At 41.8% G+C, this 17,770-nt stretch overlaps 1 protein-coding gene across 5 annotated transcripts in view; it reads right to left on the bottom strand.

Annotated features, from left to right (window-relative positions):
* SYNE2 (spectrin repeat containing nuclear envelope protein 2) overlaps positions 1–17,770 on the bottom strand; it is a 356,033-nt gene that overhangs the window by 29,114 nt on the left and 309,149 nt on the right. For 4 of the 5 annotated variants that reach the window (XM_047767512.1, XM_047767510.1, XM_047767513.1 and 1 more), the window contains exons 96-99: positions 17,504–17,629; positions 13,283–13,438; positions 10,524–10,682; positions 9,520–9,686 (exon numbers count right to left, since the gene is read on the bottom strand). In XM_047767512.1, the coding sequence (XP_047623468.1) occupies positions 9,520–9,686; positions 10,524–10,682; positions 13,283–13,438; positions 17,504–17,629 (608 nt within the window). Of the gene's footprint in view, positions 1–1,590; positions 1,626–9,519; positions 9,687–10,523; positions 10,683–13,282; positions 13,439–17,503; positions 17,630–17,770 lie in introns of those variants that run through there. The other variant, XM_047767514.1, reaches the window with a different exon arrangement.

Here is a 17,770-nt window from a genome sequence, read left to right on the forward strand (position 1 = left end):
TCCACAGTGGGCAAACGTAGTTCCAAACAAGCACACCCATCACACAAACACTTAGGGCAAATTAAGGAGGGAAAGAAAAGAAGGTTGCCAAGAAGCTATAAGACATTCATCCAGTCAGGACTTAACTTGCTTCTATGTCCCAACCTCTGGTAGAAGGTGAAATATCCCCAAATGCCCAGTGGAATAAACAGATGTTGTTTCTCAGATAATCACATTACCACTTACTCTGCGAACCAGCAGATTTACTGCTGTGTCTGCGTCGTTCTATTCTGCGCAGACATTAATCTATCGAACCATCACCTTTCCCAGATCAGGAAGGACACGCCATTTGCCAACCCAGGAAACCGGCCTCCGAGGTAGGCCTTGTTGATATTGCTCTTGGAAAATTTTAAATGCCGAGTTCATATAGAGAAACAAGGAAACACATTCAGAAGCCAGACTGTTGGCACAGGGAGACAAGCATAGCTCTGAATGACATCAACCAGCAAGGCAGCTTCAGAAACCCACCATCACTGCCCTGGTCCAAGCTTTTTGCAGGTGCGCTTGACTCATGCTAACCACACAGGTATTTGAACAAACTGTATTTCTCTAGAAAAAATAAGCCTGATTCCTTGAGCTGAATGCTAGTTCGAGGGTTGCAGAAACAAAACATTTAGATGCAAAGTGTTTTTTTCACCTGTATGGACTACTGGAAGACCAGAATAAAACCAAAACATTAGTATACGATACGAAGCAAAAAAAGGATTCTGCCAAAGAGAATACAAATTAAAAGTTATTTTGTGGGGACTGTGGGTAGAAATACAGAAAATAATCAAAGTGAATAAAAATTTTCCTTTATCTTTAGCTAGCAATGGGTCAGGATTTAATACCTATAAACCCTGCTCTCCTCCCAAAACAAAAATCAAGCCAGGTGATTATCACTGGATGTATAAAGCCCAAAGTCTTAAAATGTCCAAGGAAGGCTTTAAATATCAAATTTATGTATGGAGTGGTTTACATTTCAGTCCTATTCTCTACATGCTCTAAGGCCTTTGGACCAGCATTAAGTTAAAAAATTCCTATGTCAATGTGGACAACATAACTTAAAAAAAAAAGAAAAAAAAGGAAAACTAAGGTGGTCAAAGTATCTGAATTTGTAGTGAAAAGAGCAGATACTCAGACCAGTGGGTAGCTGTCAGTTGCTAAAGACACCGTGCAAATTCTGCACAACTGCATCTTTGAAAATGACTAAACATCTTGCTACTAAGATAATCATTACTGGAATATCTTGAAGCCCTGATTTGAGGGCACCAACATTACAATACATCGTAGCTAATCGCCTCTTTGAAGCATTTATGCAGCCAGAGGACTTCCATTTTCCACACAGCACACTCACTTCTCTGCCCTGCTTGTCAAAGGCTGGCTGCAGACACTGCGCGCCTGCTGACACGGGAAAAGAACCCTCCCCCATGGCTGAGCGCACACACTCCGCAGCCACCATCTCTACCGTCATTTCTATTGTAACCAACATGCCAGCGAGAGACAGAGAGACACACAGAGACAGCGGCCGCCCCTCCCGTATGCAGAGCTGATGACTGAAATGGCACTTACTGTTGATGAGAAAAAATCATTCCTTAGGTTGAGCGAAACCTCCAAGTTCCCGGCTGTACCTCCACCAGGCGGCCCCTCCCCCGCCTGGCGGCCTCTCCATTCACTGGTTCAGCATCTCCCATGAGCCGCCCTCCCGCAGGCTCCCGTGGGCACGGCCCCGCTCACCACCTCAGAGCAACGCCGGCAGGCAAGGGGGAGAACTGCTTCTCCATGAACTGCAATTTTTAATCTCAGTTTTCTCCCTTCCAATAAACAAATATCTCCAGCTCTTGCCTCTCGTGCGCACACACACAGTCTTTGTTCTGACGCTACAGAATTGCAACGCTAGAGGAAATAAAGTCCCAGTGTTATCTTGGCTCTGGGTTATTTATGAAGTGCTATAAACCCAGGGAAGAAACATTTAGATTGGGGGCACGGAGAAGGGGATTTGTGTTCTCATCAAATTAAATGTCTCTGTTTCAGGTTTAAAAGCAACAGTGAAATCTGAAGCCCCCAGGTCCAAGAGGAATGGCTCCTCCTTTCCTCCTAAAAAAAAAAAAAAAAAAAAAAAATTTCCCCAGGACGTTTTCTGCCCTGCGTTTTTTAGTCCTGGGCTTCCTGGCTTTTAGGAAGGGCAGAGACTTTACTCTATTCTTTCGCTTTTTTTTTTTTTTCCAGGGGAAAAAAATTCCTATCTTGTAGTATAAATGGTATTCAAGACTTCGCAGAGAAAGAAATTTTGCAGTTTTTCTTACTAGCTCCTCTTAGGGTTTCCCGTAAGTGAGTATCTGTAAGTTTCTCCATCGCCCTATGCACATTCTCCACGTGATCCTGAGTGGCTCTGCTCAGTGAAACACCTTTGGTTTGTGTCCAAGACCCTTTTAGGCTCAGTCTCAGCACCATTTGGAGATTTGATAATATGAATCATTTTTCATGGGTCCCTGAAGCCCAATATTTAGTCATTATTACATTACCACCTTGAAACATAGCAGGCACACTGTACACCAGTGAAATTAGAAGTGCACATCTGGATAAAGTTCTCAAATGCAGCATCTAATTTGTGTGCACATACTTGGCTGTCCCTGGTGACCCCAAAGGCTCAGTGCACTGGACCTGGCTGGTGTTGGGCGCCAGCCTGCTGACCCTGTGATGGCTGCTGTCTCCTGGGGATGCTCTCCTACCCTGGGGAAGGCACTTCTGCAGGCTTGGGAACAGCAGCCACCTGCTTCAGGGGTGGGACAATGGGCCTGAAGGGAAGGAAGAAGGAAACAGGGAGGCCGACTTTACATCTGACCCTCCCTGAACTAAAATCCCTGAGTCCTTCCAGTCCCACTGGAGCAGGCAACCTGCTAAGACCAGAGCAAGTCAACTTTCTGACTAGCAGCATTGTTTGGTCTTCCTAAATAACCTTGAGAAAATACAGTTAAAAGGAGAACAATGAAAAAGGTATCAGTTTAAAAAGGCACCTATCTTCCTGCCCATTCTTCAAAGGGTAGAAAACCAATCTTAACACACAGTTGTCATGGTAGTAACTGCTGAGCTTAAGTGACAATATTTTAAGTACTATTATAAAGCAGGTGGTCTCTTTACGTTGGTAGGTAAAACATGAAATTTATGGTTAGTTTAAAAGTTTCTTTCATGGACTTGATCTTTCTGATAGGAGAGCCATCTGGTCTCAATAGGAAGGGACCATAGGCAGTATGTCTGCAGGCAGCCCTCCTTCAAAACACCAGCCTAAGGATGCCAAGTCCACCAGTGATCAAAGAGAAATTAGGAGAAAGGAAACATCATTCATGACTTTTTTTTTTTTTTTTGCTTTTTATGGCCATACCTGTGGCATTTGGAAGTTCCCAAGCCAGGGATCAAATCGGAGCTACAGCTGCCAGCCTATACCACAGCCACAGCCAACACAGGATCCAAGCCATGTCTGCAACCCACACCACAGCTCATAGCAAAGCTGGATCCTTAACCCACAAGCGAGGCCATGGATCAAACCCAAATCATCATGGATACTAGTCAGGTTCTTAACCAGCTGAGCCACAAGAGGAATTCCCTCATGACTTTTTTTAAGGTGAAAAAAAAAAAAAAAAAAGCCTCCATGTTCCTTTTCCCATAATGAATATTTAGAAAAGAAAAAAAATTAAAATCACTGATGATTGTAACACAGACAGACACCAATATAAACACTCTGGGGTATATCTTTCTGCTCAGCTGTCTCATCTGTTTTAGGCACTGAAAGCTTTGACCAGACCATTCTCACAAGATGCTAGAAAGAGTCTTTAAAAAGAGGCCCCACCCCTACCCCTCACATTTCTGAAGAGGCTCTGTCAACATGAACAACCAGACAGAGTCGATCACTGAGGGCACAGGGCCCCTGCTTCACGGATGGGGCAGAGCAAAGACTTTGATCAATGACATGCAAAGGGGGTTCTGGGAAATGAGAGGAGATGGACTTTTAAGGAGTTCAACTACTGGGATTTTGAAATCAATGGTTCACAGGGTGAGATTATGTGTCAAGCTGAGGCTTTCTCTGGCATCTGTCCCATTGAAGGGTCCAGAGCTGTGGTCCATGCGGGCTGAAGCAAGGCAACAGTGCATCCTTTGGTCCACTGCCCAACATCTTGTGTCTCAACTATTCTTATTTATAGGTAACTTAGCTTTCACCAAAACATGGGATCACATATATCAGTAGTTCTGAAAAATGACTTCTGTAATTTCACCATCTCTCCTGCATTCAGGGTTTGCTGGGTCACTTTTCAAAGATATTATCTTAGAAAATACGGGGAAGAGGGGGCGCCAACAGCTACAATTTTAACAAAGTTAACTTTTCATTTCTTCTGTCAATAGGCATAGTAAGATATAATTAATATTTATCATCAAATCAGACTGGGTTCTAGAATAATCACTACAATATTTAGCGCTTCAAATGGACCTTCCGTTGAAAAAATTAATAGCATGTTTTATAAAAGTTCAGATGTCACAAATGTAAGATGCTGCCCGAGAGGGATGCTAAAAGCTCCTTCCGCAGCTCTGATGCACAGCCAAGTCTGTGGGTTCTAACTCCCACATCGGGGCCTATGTGACCTTACATGAGGAAATCGGCATTAAGGCTGACTTAGGCACCCCAAGCCCCTTGATGATTTGGTTATTTCAGGAGATGTGTCCTTTAGATTCTTTAAGAATTACACCGGAGCTGAGAACCACTTTAAAAGCAAAGGAAAAGCCATGGTTTGGGTCTGTGCCCCTCACCTCCCTTATTATAGAGCCATACTGCACAACACTGCACAACACTGAAGCCAGCACACCATCATTCTGGTGCTTTTTCATCCAGGATCTTGCACATAGTTTATTGACAAGGTAACACACTCCCAGAGGTCACAGGACTTAGTCACTATAAGTGGCAAATCCACCGTGTCACCTCACCCTGCTGCTGACCCCAGTGTGGGCCCCAGACCAGCACCATTGGCAATACCTGGCACCTGTTAGAAATGCACATTCTGGAGTTCCCATTATGGTGCATCAAAAACGAATCTGTCTAGAAACCATGAGGTTGTGGGTTCAATCCCTGGCCTCATTCAGTGGGTTAAAGATCCAGCGTTGTAGTAAGCTGTGGTGTAGGTTGTAGATGCTGCTCTGATCCTGTGTTGCTGTGTCTGTGGTGTAGGCCAGCAGCTGTAGCTCTGATTAGACCCCTAACCTGGGAACCTCCATGTGCTGTGGGAGCAGCCCTAAAAAGCACAAAAAAAAAAAAGAAGAAGAAGAAGAAATGCACACTCTTAGCCCCACCCAAACGTCCGGAATCAGAAGCTTGGGGTGGGGTGGGGGTAGGGGAGGGGGTCCAGCCATCTAAGTTCTCAGAAGCTCCAGGGATTCTGATGCAGGTTCAAGTTTGAGAACCACTGCCCTGCTCTGGAGGAAATAGTGACAGCTCCATTGAGTTCTAGGTTTTAGAAAAATTCTGATAAACCACCTTTAAAAGTCTCACAGGAGCCAAGTGCTCTTCTGACGCATGATGCAGGGGGACAGAAAGACCCTGGCTCCATCCCACCCTGTGCACGACTGCCACTGCCCTTGGCTCAGTTACTTACCCTCTCTGAGCTACAGTGTCCTTCCCTGTAAAATGGAGAATTCTGACCTTGCAGAGTTGTTGCAAGAATGAAATGAAATAATATATATATGAGCCTGGCACTTAAAAAACCAAATACCACTCATTTCTTCCCCTATCTTTCCCCCACCCCAGCTCCACATAATGGAGCCTCCTACTTGAAACAAGGAGTAAATTTAAGGTGCACTTAAGTAACCCAGTCCTCATGTCTTATCAGTTCTTTTGAAATTTACCTCTCTGTGTTGAAATAACAGATCTTTTTCAATTTTTTTTTCCTGTGGATTAGACCTGATTGAGGTCCTGGACTTCCAAACACCATTTCCAAATTTGAAGTTAAAGGCTTATAGTTAAAACCTTAAAGTCATGAAGCTGGGTACCTATATAGGGTCTTCCTCTAAATCTTACTTGTTTTTAACAAGAGATGCTGTCCCTCCCCACAGCAATGAAGCAGCAGAGCCCTGGGAACAGGGCAGATATGGTTAAATGGTGTCCAGAAGGCTCTGGTCATATGACGCCATTTCTCATTTGACCAAAACCTCAACCAGGGCTGCAGGTTCTGGTCAACGTGGTTCAAATTCTGTAGCCTATTCTCTCCTGCTCTTCTGGTTTTTTTTTTTTTTTTTTTTTTTTAATAGCACATGGAAGCTCATAAGCCAGGGACCAAACTCAAATCACAGCTGCAGCCTGCACCACAGCTGTGGCAATGCTGGGTCCTTAACCCTGCTGTGCTGAAAGGGAATTCCCCTCTCCTGCTTTTCTCATAATGATTCTATCAATGTCAGAGACCAGACAAGGAGCTGATGCCACATGAAGCCAACATATGACAGGTCTTCTGCCTGAACCCAGATTCACCTGCAGTGTAAACTAAGAGTTCCCTCGATACTCAACCATCTGTCTCAGTCTGGCCTCTGCTTTAAAGTAAAATAAGTTATTTCCTCTCTAGTTCCCAGTTTTAAAGAGATTAGGTTCTCAATATGTTCCTCCCATCTCAATGTAACAAACTGGAAAGGTCTAGGGGGGCAGGGAGGCAGCACAACTGTGGGCAAGTTATTTAATTCAGTGCCTCAGTTTCCCCATCTGTATAATGGGATAATGGCATCTACCTTTCAGAATTACCATGGACATTAAATCAAATAACACATAAAAAACACATTGTTAAGAATACAACTGGCAGTCGACATATTTGCTGTGATTTCAACTCCTTATTTTGCCAACTGCTCCTTCCTTAAAGACCAGGGAAATTTCACTTGCTGTTTTGTTTTGTCTTTTTTTTTTTTCTTCCTCTTTCCCACCAAGGAATTGGCTGAAGACAGAGAGGAGGGAGGGAAGCAAACAGCTACTAAAACTCTGAAGTGACAGAATTCCCATTGTGGCTCAATGGTTTACAAACCTAGTAACCTAGTATCCATGAGGATGTGAGTTTGATCCCTGGCCTCACTCAGTGGGTTAAGGATCCAGCATTGCTGTGAGCTGTGGTGTAGGTCGCAGATATGGCTTGGATCCTGCATTGCTGTAGCTGTGGTGTAGGCTGGCAGCTGCCGCTCCAATTCAACCCCTAACCAGGGAATTTCCATATGCTGTGTGTACAGTCCTAAAAAGAAAAAAAAAGAAAACAAAAAAAAAAACCCTCTGAAGTGATATAACCAAAGCACAAGTGATTAAGAATGAATCATCACTCTAGGTCCTTTAGCAGAACTAAATCCTGTTCCAAGAACAGGTAGAATGTTCTTATTCACACCCTTTAGTGTCAGGCACCCAAGATGACTTAGGAGAGAAAGACAATGAAGACAAAGACCAACAAGACATGATTTACCCACAGGAATAGACTGTATTCTTATGTACTAGACAGTCACTCATTTCAACAAGTATTTGAAGCTCCATTCTAAGCATTGTGAATCTACACGACAGACACTGGTGTCATGGGTCTCACTATTACATGTAGCCATGAGAATCCTCTTCCACCCAACAACTGAGCTACTTCATCTGAGTCTTTGCAGGGCAAGGCAATGATAATAAATAACCCTTCAGTAAGTGCTGGCTCCCTCATGCTGGCCTGTGTCACTTGTGAGTCACGCGGCTTTCATGCCCACAGCCGCCTCTGATGAAAGCAGTGCCATTAGACACATTTTGTAGATAGAGAAACCGAGGCTCAGAAAGGATAAATCACTACTCAAGTCTCCAATGGTAAGTGGTAAAGGCGGACTGGCTCAAAATCTGTGCTCTTGATCCTTGCTTGCGTCACCACCATGGCTTACCATAGATTTATTTTTTCAACTGCCAGTAGAGAGAAGTTGAATTCAGCCCAGCTTATGCTGCCTGCCAAATCACTGAGTATTTTCTTCAACAGACTCTGCACTACTAAAAAACAGCAATTCATACTTTATTTTGAAAGCCAAACCTTTAGTTGAAATTTAAACTCTTCTAAGACTTAGCCCCAATCCACCTTTCTAGCTTCATCTCCTGTTCTTGAGCCATTTTCTCTTCCTTTCTTCCTTTCCTCCTTCCTTCCTTTTTTTTTTGGCTGTGCCCATAGCATGCAGTAGTTTCTGGGCTAGTGATCGAACCTGTGCCATAGCAGTGATAATGCCAGATCCTTAACCTGCTGAGCCACCAGGGAACTCCTCCTGAACAGTTTCCATACTGCTTTACCCTGTACCTTTCTGCTCACAACATACATTCCTCCCTCTCTGCCACTAGCAGCATCCCCACCCCTTATTCAGGACCATCTGGGAAGAGCATTCTCCTATTAGGCTCTCCCAATCCCTACCCCCACTCAGGGAAGAAGAGATCTGAGCTCTCAAACCACTTGGTTTTACAGCTGCTCACATGTCTGCTCCGTTAATGTAACTAACTCATCTTCCTTCCTGTCTATAATTCTCAAAGCACCGAGCCTGGTAACTTGCTGGCTCACTCAGGTTCACCTATGAGCGAGATAAAAGGCTGAATTATTAAGATCATTTTATTTTCAGTACTTGCCAATTCTTTATTTACCTTATGGGTTTCTCCTGGAAAGTCCACATGATATGTGTTCAAAAATGAGAGCACCCTGTTATGCAAAAGATCGGCTTGGCCAGTGGAAATAGAGCTGCATGAATAGCCTCAAAGCCAAGCAACTGTTCTTTCCCTGACAGGTTACAACTGAAAAACGCCTTGGTCAGGGTCTCTCTTTGGACAGAGAATTTGAAGACGGAAGACTTCAAATTTGAAAGCTTTGAGTGGCACTGTCATCACTATTTCATTGGGAAATAAAACCACCCATCTTGTTTTCAACAAGCACTGGACAGCCTTGATTTATGATCATAGCCTTAGTCCACACCTTGGGACCGGATGGCCACTGGGGACCCGGCACATCCAGCACACACTTGCGGAAGAGCCCTGCCTTGAACGTGGGGGCAGGGGAAAGGGGCGAGCAGTCAGGGACATTCGGAAGCAGCATCTAGAAATCGGGCCTCGGTCCTAACCTGCCTGCACCTGCCACACAAGCAGGAACAGGCAGATGTGATTTCATCCAGCGGACGTGCAAGTCCTAAGGCAGTGTTAGAACTGCTAAGCAAAGCTCCTCATGGACCAGCTTTCATTTAAACCTCATCTAATTCATGTGAAATTTCAAGCTAAAGAAAAAAATACTACAGTGAGCTAACCTAAAATGTAATATTCCTATATTGTTGAAATAAGAATTCAAAAAAAAAAAGGAATTTCCACTCATTTTTACCCAACATTGCCTTTATCTATAAATTGCTAAAACTGCTGAATTACCTTAGAGGAAGACACAGCTCCATTTCCAGATCTGTGAAGTAACCATGGTACCTGGGGAAGTAGGAATCCATTTCCTGGCCATTTCTTACCTTGATCCAATGACATCAAAAAGATGTTGCCAACGGTCATTAATTTTGATGAGCTTATCATCGATCTCGGCCGCTCTGGTCTTGTTGCTGGCCTTGATCAACCGGTCACCCAGTTGTTTTAATTGTAACTTGTTTTCACTGAACAAATTAATTTCTTCCATGCAGTCCTGGCACAGGCACCGAAACACAAAGCCTGAATCATTATCAAAAATTCACTTCTTTGCCAGCTATAAACACACAGTTGTGCCTGGTGACATTTTTTAAAAACCAAAAATACTTCTCATCCCTGTGAATGCAGCTCTTCAATGAGTAGCTAAAATGTCAAATGAGGCCCACTCAGTGCATGCAGTGTATATAAGGCAGGAGTCATTTTCTTTCTTTCTTTTTTTTTTTGGCTGTGCCCATGGCATGCAGAAGTTCCCAAGCTAGGGATTGAACCCTTGCCACAGCAGTGACAACACTGGATCCTTAACCACTAGGCCACCAGTGAAAGCCAGTAGTTACTTTCTTAATTCAAAAGCCCTGGTTCTGGTTTCCCTTCATAGATTTCTTCTAACTTAACCTACTTGAGATCTGAGGACTACTGAGTATAACTCAATTAGTCTAATCTACCGGCAAGTGTTTTCCTGAGGTTTAGCTGAGTGGCATTCTGGGTGACAGCAGCAAGAAGCCTCTTTCTTCCTTTCTCTGTGGGAATTAGGGATCCTTTCACTCTGAGCCCCACTGCCATGGCTCCTTCTCATTTGGCCTGGGGAGCCCCTTCAAAATACAACTAGAGCAGCCATAACTCACTTGAGGTGTGAACTGAAGCTTGAGGAGACGTAAACACATTTCCTAACCAAGAGCAAGCAGCTGCCCTCGGTACTTAGCATCATGCCCACTCAGAGTGGTCCCGATTTTCCCATCTCAGTGGAGGTGGACCTACAACACTGAGAGCTCTGAGCAAAGTGAGGAGGGCAGAGAATAATACTGTGGTCGTTAAAACCTCTGCAGGCACCACTTACCTTTTGGAGCTTTTCAATCATTTCTTCAATACTAATGTCTGCTGTCTGGAGAACTTTGTTTTCCATCTGCACCAACCATGCACATAACTCTTTATTTTTTTCATTGAACACAATCCATGAATTGAGTCTGTCTTCGATCTCTTGCTTGCGTATAGCCACCTGGAATGAAAATGCATTTGGCAGCTGAGTACAGGCCAGAAGTGAAGGGTTTCTCTTCCCCTCCCACCATCAAAAGGACTGTGAATTTCATGCACTTTAATCAGTGGTCCTATAGACAAATTATTATGTTTCTACCTTCTACCTAAGGTTTAACTTCAACAGAAGTTTCTTAACACCTTTGATAAATGCCATACAAAGTAACAGCAACAAAAGATGTACCTGAAGTATAACTGACCAAAAGGATTCAGTTTTATCTAATACATATCTATTACTATCAAGTTATATTCAAAATTAGAAACAGGAAAGGTTAGATGAATGCATTAAGAATCACCCAAATTTCTTCTGGTTGTTATTCTTTTTTTTTTTGCTTTTCAGGGCCGCTGGAAATTTCCAGGCTAGGGGTCGAATCGGAGCTACAGCTGCCAGCCTATGCCACAGCTCACAGCAATGCCTGATCCTTAACCCACTGAGCAAGGCCAGGGATCGAATCTACATCCTCATGGAACCTAGTAGGGTTCATTAACCACTGAGCTAGGAAGGGAACTCTTTCAATATACATTATTACTTATATTATTAATATTATTATTATATATAAGATAAATGTATATTCTTTCAATATACATTTATTTACTGGTCACCACATGCTAATTTATAACTTTATGACCAAAACTGTTTCTTTTTGAAAAAATAGTCCAAGTCCTTATACCTACTTAAGGCCAATATCCTGCCTGTTTAAAATTTAAAAACTATATTCTAGATCACAATATAAATCTAACATTTGTAATGCAAATGGACCACAAAAATTAGTCATTTAAATGTTTTCATGATCTATATCAAAAACAAAGCAAAATAAAATAAAAAGCAATGCATATCATTCATTTAATCCACCTCCCCAGTGTGTACTATGGCTATGAATGGAAACCATGGAAATGGAATCAATACTGGTCTGTGTGAGCAGGCTGACCCCCAAATACCTAATGCTCCGTTATGTATAAGCAACCCCCCCAAGCTGACATCAGCAAAGGGTCTTCTTCCTCCCAGGGTTCAAAATCGTTACCTCAATAAATATAAATTTAAAGAATGCAAATAAGCCTCTCCAAATGTATGAAAGTACTTCTAGGTCATAGAAATCTTTAGACTCTTAGAGATAAAAAGGGTAGCTAAGAGTTCTTTCAGTTAAACTTTAACACCCCACTTTCCAAATGGGGGAACCAAGGTTGAACCCCTAGAGGTTTTTCTGCTCTGTTCAAAAATATATCTAATGCTTGTACATTCACCCAGCCAAATATGCTAAGAGGTCTCAAAAAACTACCCGTTAAAAAAAAAGTTTTGTGCTTCTTTTCTCAGAGCACCTATTTATCTATCGTAGCTTAAAATTCCGGGCATTTTCCACAGTGTCATTCTGACTGGTTTCATAATGGCAGCAATTAGCAACATCTAGGCCCCCTTCCATGCCTCTTCCTTTCACGAGGCTTTTCAAATATTCTAAATATTTTCTTTTCTCTTCTCTCTCTTTTTTTTTTTGTCTTTTTAGGGCCACACCCTCGGCATATGCAGGTTCCCAGGCTAGGGGTCTAATTGGAGCTGTAGCCACCAGCCTACACCACAGCCACAGCAATGCCAGATCAGAGCTGCATCCATGACCTACACCACAGCTCACAGCAACACTGGATCCTTAACCCACTTATCAAGGCAAGGGATCAAACCTGTGTCCTCATGGATACTAGTCAGATTTGTTTCCACTGAGCCACAAGGGGAACTCCAATATTTTTCTTTCTAAAAAATTTGAATAAAAATCCTAAAAAGACATTTAAAATTAGGGCTATGTTGTGAACATTAAATAATAAAATAACGAATAACCTCTTTATTTTATTAAAATCCATTCAAAAGTGTCTGAATTTCAACTTTTAATTTCAGCCCTTCTTAATTAACAAAAATGAGATCAAAGACTTTATTTTTCTTAGAATTAAATGTTCTTAAAACAAAGACTTATTTGAACCCTTTAATTCCATCCTGATCCTTCACATACACTGAATAATGCCCTAACCACAATCCAATTCTTAATCAGCAGAAGTGATCCGCTGAGATCTAAAGTGTAGCAGCTGATCATTTCTTTCGGAGAGTTTTAAAAACCAGTTCCTTGAAATAAACATTGGATTGCATGTGAATGCAGAGTTCTCAAACAAAATGCCCCCAAGCCTGGCACTAAATAAATGTATGCCTGCTGTTTGTTGTACTGGAACAGATACCAACGGGGGACTGCTCTAAGGCCAGACGGGACCTCTTTGCAGAAGTCCTGATTCTTGTCATCTGTATAAAACAAAGAGCAGAGGGCACACAGCTGCTCAAGACTGCAATCTTCCCCTCCCCCCAACTTAAGATGATTTATTTTAAAAAAAGCTCATTAAAAGTGTGCAAAGTTCTAGCATTGAGTGTTAGAGAAACAAAAGGTCAAATCTGTTAAATCAAGTGGCCGGCCTGAGCTCCAACTGAAAAGGGCCTCTGGTTCAATGAAATTAAGCTCCTTTCTACTTTGTCTGGCCTTCGGAGACATTTCCGTAAATTCCAGAACAGCGGTGCCCTGCAGTTAACTGACTTACTCTCAAGCAGAGGTCCTCCCATTGTCTGTGCAAATGCTCTATTTGCTCCTTCAGAACCATCACGTCCTCCACAAGAAGGTGCTGGGTCAGATCCGTCTTCATAACATGAAGTTCTTTCAAGTTCTGAGCCCAGTTAGCCAAAGACTTCTCCAGTTCCTGCATTTAAACACAGGAAAGAAAGGAGGAAAGAAGAAAAAAGAGAAACCTTTCAACTCAAGCTGCTGTTGTTTCCAAACCTGTAGGCTAAGCCTTTGATTGGACTCTGGGGGAGGGGAGGCCACGCAAGGGGGCGGGACCTACTGAATGAGAAACAGCCCAGGGCCAGTGTCTGCAGCTTTGGTTGGCCAAGTCCTCAGCACCTCTTCTCTCAAAGGAAAACTTCTTTTCCACCTTTATTTTCACTTCCTCAGGTATTTCAGACTTTTACATAATTAATTCTATTTTAAAGTCAATTAGGTCTTTATCTTTTTTTAGAGAAAAGTATTTGGGGGGGGGCTCTAGGAACAATCTCTCTCTCTCACACACACATTTTTAAACCTGAAACTGTTACAGAAATGTTGTATAAAATGTGATTGTTCGTTTTTAAAACCACCTTAAGAAATGCACTGTTGCTATGTGGCATATAATAACAGCTTGTAACATCATATAACAACAGATTCTGTCCAAAGAGAATGATGTTGGTTAACTTTCAAGAAGAATGAATATAATCAAAGAAAAAATAAATTGTTCCCTAATAACTGCCAGGGATGGGTTAGCAGAAAATTTCAGCTGGCCCTGGAAACATTTATTTTTTAAAATGAGGTATTTGTCAAATTAAAATGCTTTGAATTCTAGGACTTAATCAAGATAATTACCTTCACAACAGAGAAGGTAAAATGCGACAGCCCAAACATTCAAGACCTCCACGTTTTTTCTGTGCTTCCAATTCCTTGCATTTTAGCACGTGTTAAGGGTCTCTATTCATATCTGTCTATTGAAATCTGAGAAGAGAAATCTATTTCATTTAGATCAAAAATCAGTCTGAGGGGTGCCAACAACAAAAATGTGTTAATTCTGACTGATTTTCAGAGTTCTAAAAGCTACCACTGGCGTGATTTCCTAATTTGCCAATGAGGATTTACATTTAATAAAATGGCCTGGAGAATTCTGTTTTTTTTTGTTTTGTTTTGTTTTTGTCTTTTTGCTATTTCTTTGGGCCACTCCCGCAGCATATGGAGGTTCCCAGGCTAGGGGTGGAATTGGAGCTGTAGCCACCAGCCTACGCCAGAGCCACAGCAACACGGAACCGAGCCGTGTCTGCAGCCTACACCACAGCTCACGGCAACGCCGGATCGTTAACCCACTGAGCAAGGGCAGGGACCGAACCCGCAACCTCATGGTTCCTAGTCGTATTCGTTAACCACTGCGCCACGATGGGAACTCCCCTACATTTAATAAAATGGCCTGGAGAATTCTTTTTAAAAGTTGCATGGAGATTAAGAAATAACACCTTTACCAGAGGAGAAACCATCATTTAAAACCTTTGTTTCCCACTTTTAGCTTCAGGATGCTAGTAAAGTGAATGAGGGCAGATTCTACAGTGGGACATTTCTACCAGCTACATTATGTCAAGGGCCAAGTCCCAAGCAGAGATTTCCCATGCACTGACTCTAGACTAGAGCCCAGAAGATCCCTGAACTTTATCCAGCCTTTCCTGCTCAGAGGGGCCTTAGTCAGATGCCTGCACAGTAGGGAGGTGTGTAAGTTATCCACCACCTCCACCACTGGATTTAAGTCATTTGGGTTTGGATACCCAGTTTCCTGCCACAGTTGGAAGGATAATTAACAGGTGTAGAACTCTGGAGTAAGGACAATTCATGACTCTTAATAAATAGTGCAAAATCATATCTGCAAAGGAATGACTACCTTTTTCCATATACTGTTTGGTGTTACGTTTTACATATTTGGGGGGCAAGTTTAATGTGTGTAATGATTCCTAGTTATTACTTAAATGTGTATTTCTTGAATTACTAGCCGGAAATGGTACCCAGTCCTTCACTCAGATGCTTCCCCAGATACATTTTGTTAAACGCTACAGACACTTTCAGATCTCTAACAAAGATAATACCTCTGAGTCATGATGAGGTTGGGACCCCCCCCCCTTTTTTTTAGGGCTGCACCCATGGCATATGGAAGTTCCCAGGCTATGGGTCAAATCAGAGCTACAGCTGCCAGCTTACAATGGTGATTGTATTCATAGACCTCCAAAAGAATAGATAAACAAATGATCAGAATTAACAAGAGTTTACCAAGATGTTGAATATAACACTCTAAAATGAGGCGTATTTCAGAGGTCCTGCTGTGGCTCGGCAGAAACAAACTCGACTAGTATTCATGAGGATGCGGGTTTGATCCCTGGCCTCACTCAGTGGATTAAGGATCTGGCGTTGCTGTGGCTGTGGAGTAGGCCAGCAGCTGCAGCCCTGACTGGAACCCCAGCCAGGACACTTTCATATGCTGCAGGTGAAGCCCTAAAAAGAAAAAAAAAAAAATCAGTTGCATTTCTAGGCACAAGTGATAAACAGAAAATATAATTAGAAAAAGGCAATAGCTTCAAAAATAATACACCAAGAAAGAAACCTAACAAAAGATGTACAATACTACATAAAAAAAGTTATAAAACACTAGACATGACTAAAAGGAGAAATAACACCAAATTCAGAAACTCAATGTCAAAAAGATGTTAAAATTTCCCAAAATTATCCCATAAATTCAATACAGTTCCATGAAAGCTTTTATCAGGATTTCTTGTAGTTTGACAAACTGCTTCTAAAGTTGCACTAAGAGCAAAGGGAACCAAGGGTATCCACACTCTTGTGGGAGGTTGAGGGGTTGAGCTCTTCATATCACACCTGAAACGAAGAGCTGCTCTCATGAAACACAGTACTCAAGATAACTGGGTATAAATGCTGAGAGAGCAGACCAGTGGAACACAGTAGAGAACCAAGAAATGAATCATGCGTATATGGTAACCTGACATTGAACACCAGATATATCAATAAACAAGCACCAGGATACCAGTCACTCATATGAAAAAAAAAAAAAAGTCAACTCAATCTCAAATCGTATGCAAAAATCAGTTCTTCACCAGATAAATATGTAAAAAGTAAGATCTGAAAACGTTCAAAAGGAAACAGAGGAGGATATTTTTATGACAAGAATAGAGTAACGGTACTGCTTACACAAAGTTTAAAAACACAAGTAATACATGTGCATTTCACTGAGATCCTCATACATGTCCTGAAATGATAAAGACATGCATAAGAATGACAAAACACCAAGTTTGAGGCTGTGGCTACCTCTTGGGAAGGGAGTACACTGGAGATCACACAGGACATTTGAACTCTATATGTAATGTCTTATTTTGGGGTGATGGTTTTGTGGCAGTTTGTCACATTATCTGTTCTGTTAGAATTTTTTTTTGCATGTCAGAAGTTTTTACAACGAAGGAAAAAAAGTTCAGGAAGGAAGACACTCATTTCCAGCACATCTTATAACATGAGACTACTCAATTCTTTCTAATTTTTTTCCAATTTGATCCCTGAAACCACTGAAACAAATTTTTAAAAACCATATTCCATTAGACTATGGTGTCTTTCAAACATCAAAACTGCAGATAGAGGAGAGATGTAGGGAGTTTCTGACCTGGGATTTTACTGGTCCAAATTCCTATCCAGAAGTTGGCCTCATCTTCTGCAAAGTCCTAACATATCCAAGAATGTTTGCTAGTGTCATGTCAACTAAGAATATAGTTTTGAAGGCATCATAAAAATGTTATATATGAGCAAAAACACCAACCTATTGACTTCTAAAAAATGAATTCATCAGTCATGCTTTGCTCTCATTGAAAAGACAAGGCCATCTGAGAAGGGAACAGCTTTCACTATAATATCAGAGGCCACATCTTATACTACAGAGAAGAAACAGAAAGAGGACCTGAAGGGAAAACCCTCCAAACCCCAAGAATTTCAGCAAAATCTTTCTCATCTTCACACATGGATCTCAAAAAGCATTGATTTTAATTGCTTTAGAGATAAGATGTTGTATTAGAGAGAAAGAATAAAAAATCTTTCCCAACTGAACATGAAAACTTAGTTTCACCCAGACATTGAAAGGCAAACACTTCAACTTCTCAAAAAATAGCCAAGTGATTATCTTGAACACTACTTCAGATCTCAATACCTTAATCAGCAATTTTTCTCGGTGGAGGTCCTCATGAAGTTCTGGAAGAGGATCTTTACTTTGTGCCTTTAAAAGTTGCAGCCTGTTTTTCAACTCCTTGATTTTCTTTTCATATTGGTCCCAGGTCTATTTGAAAACAGTATTAAAATTGGTAAGTACTTTGCTCTTTAAGAATGAAGTGTAGGAATAGGGTAACTAATTTAATCCATGTATTTGCTCTATGAAATGTGTTTTTGTAAATCACAGAGAAACCCAATTCCTTGTCTT

This window comes from Phacochoerus africanus, chromosome 2 (assembly GCF_016906955.1).
Source record: "Phacochoerus africanus isolate WHEZ1 chromosome 2, ROS_Pafr_v1, whole genome shotgun sequence".
Classification (NCBI taxonomy): domain Eukaryota; kingdom Metazoa; phylum Chordata; class Mammalia; order Artiodactyla; family Suidae; genus Phacochoerus; species Phacochoerus africanus.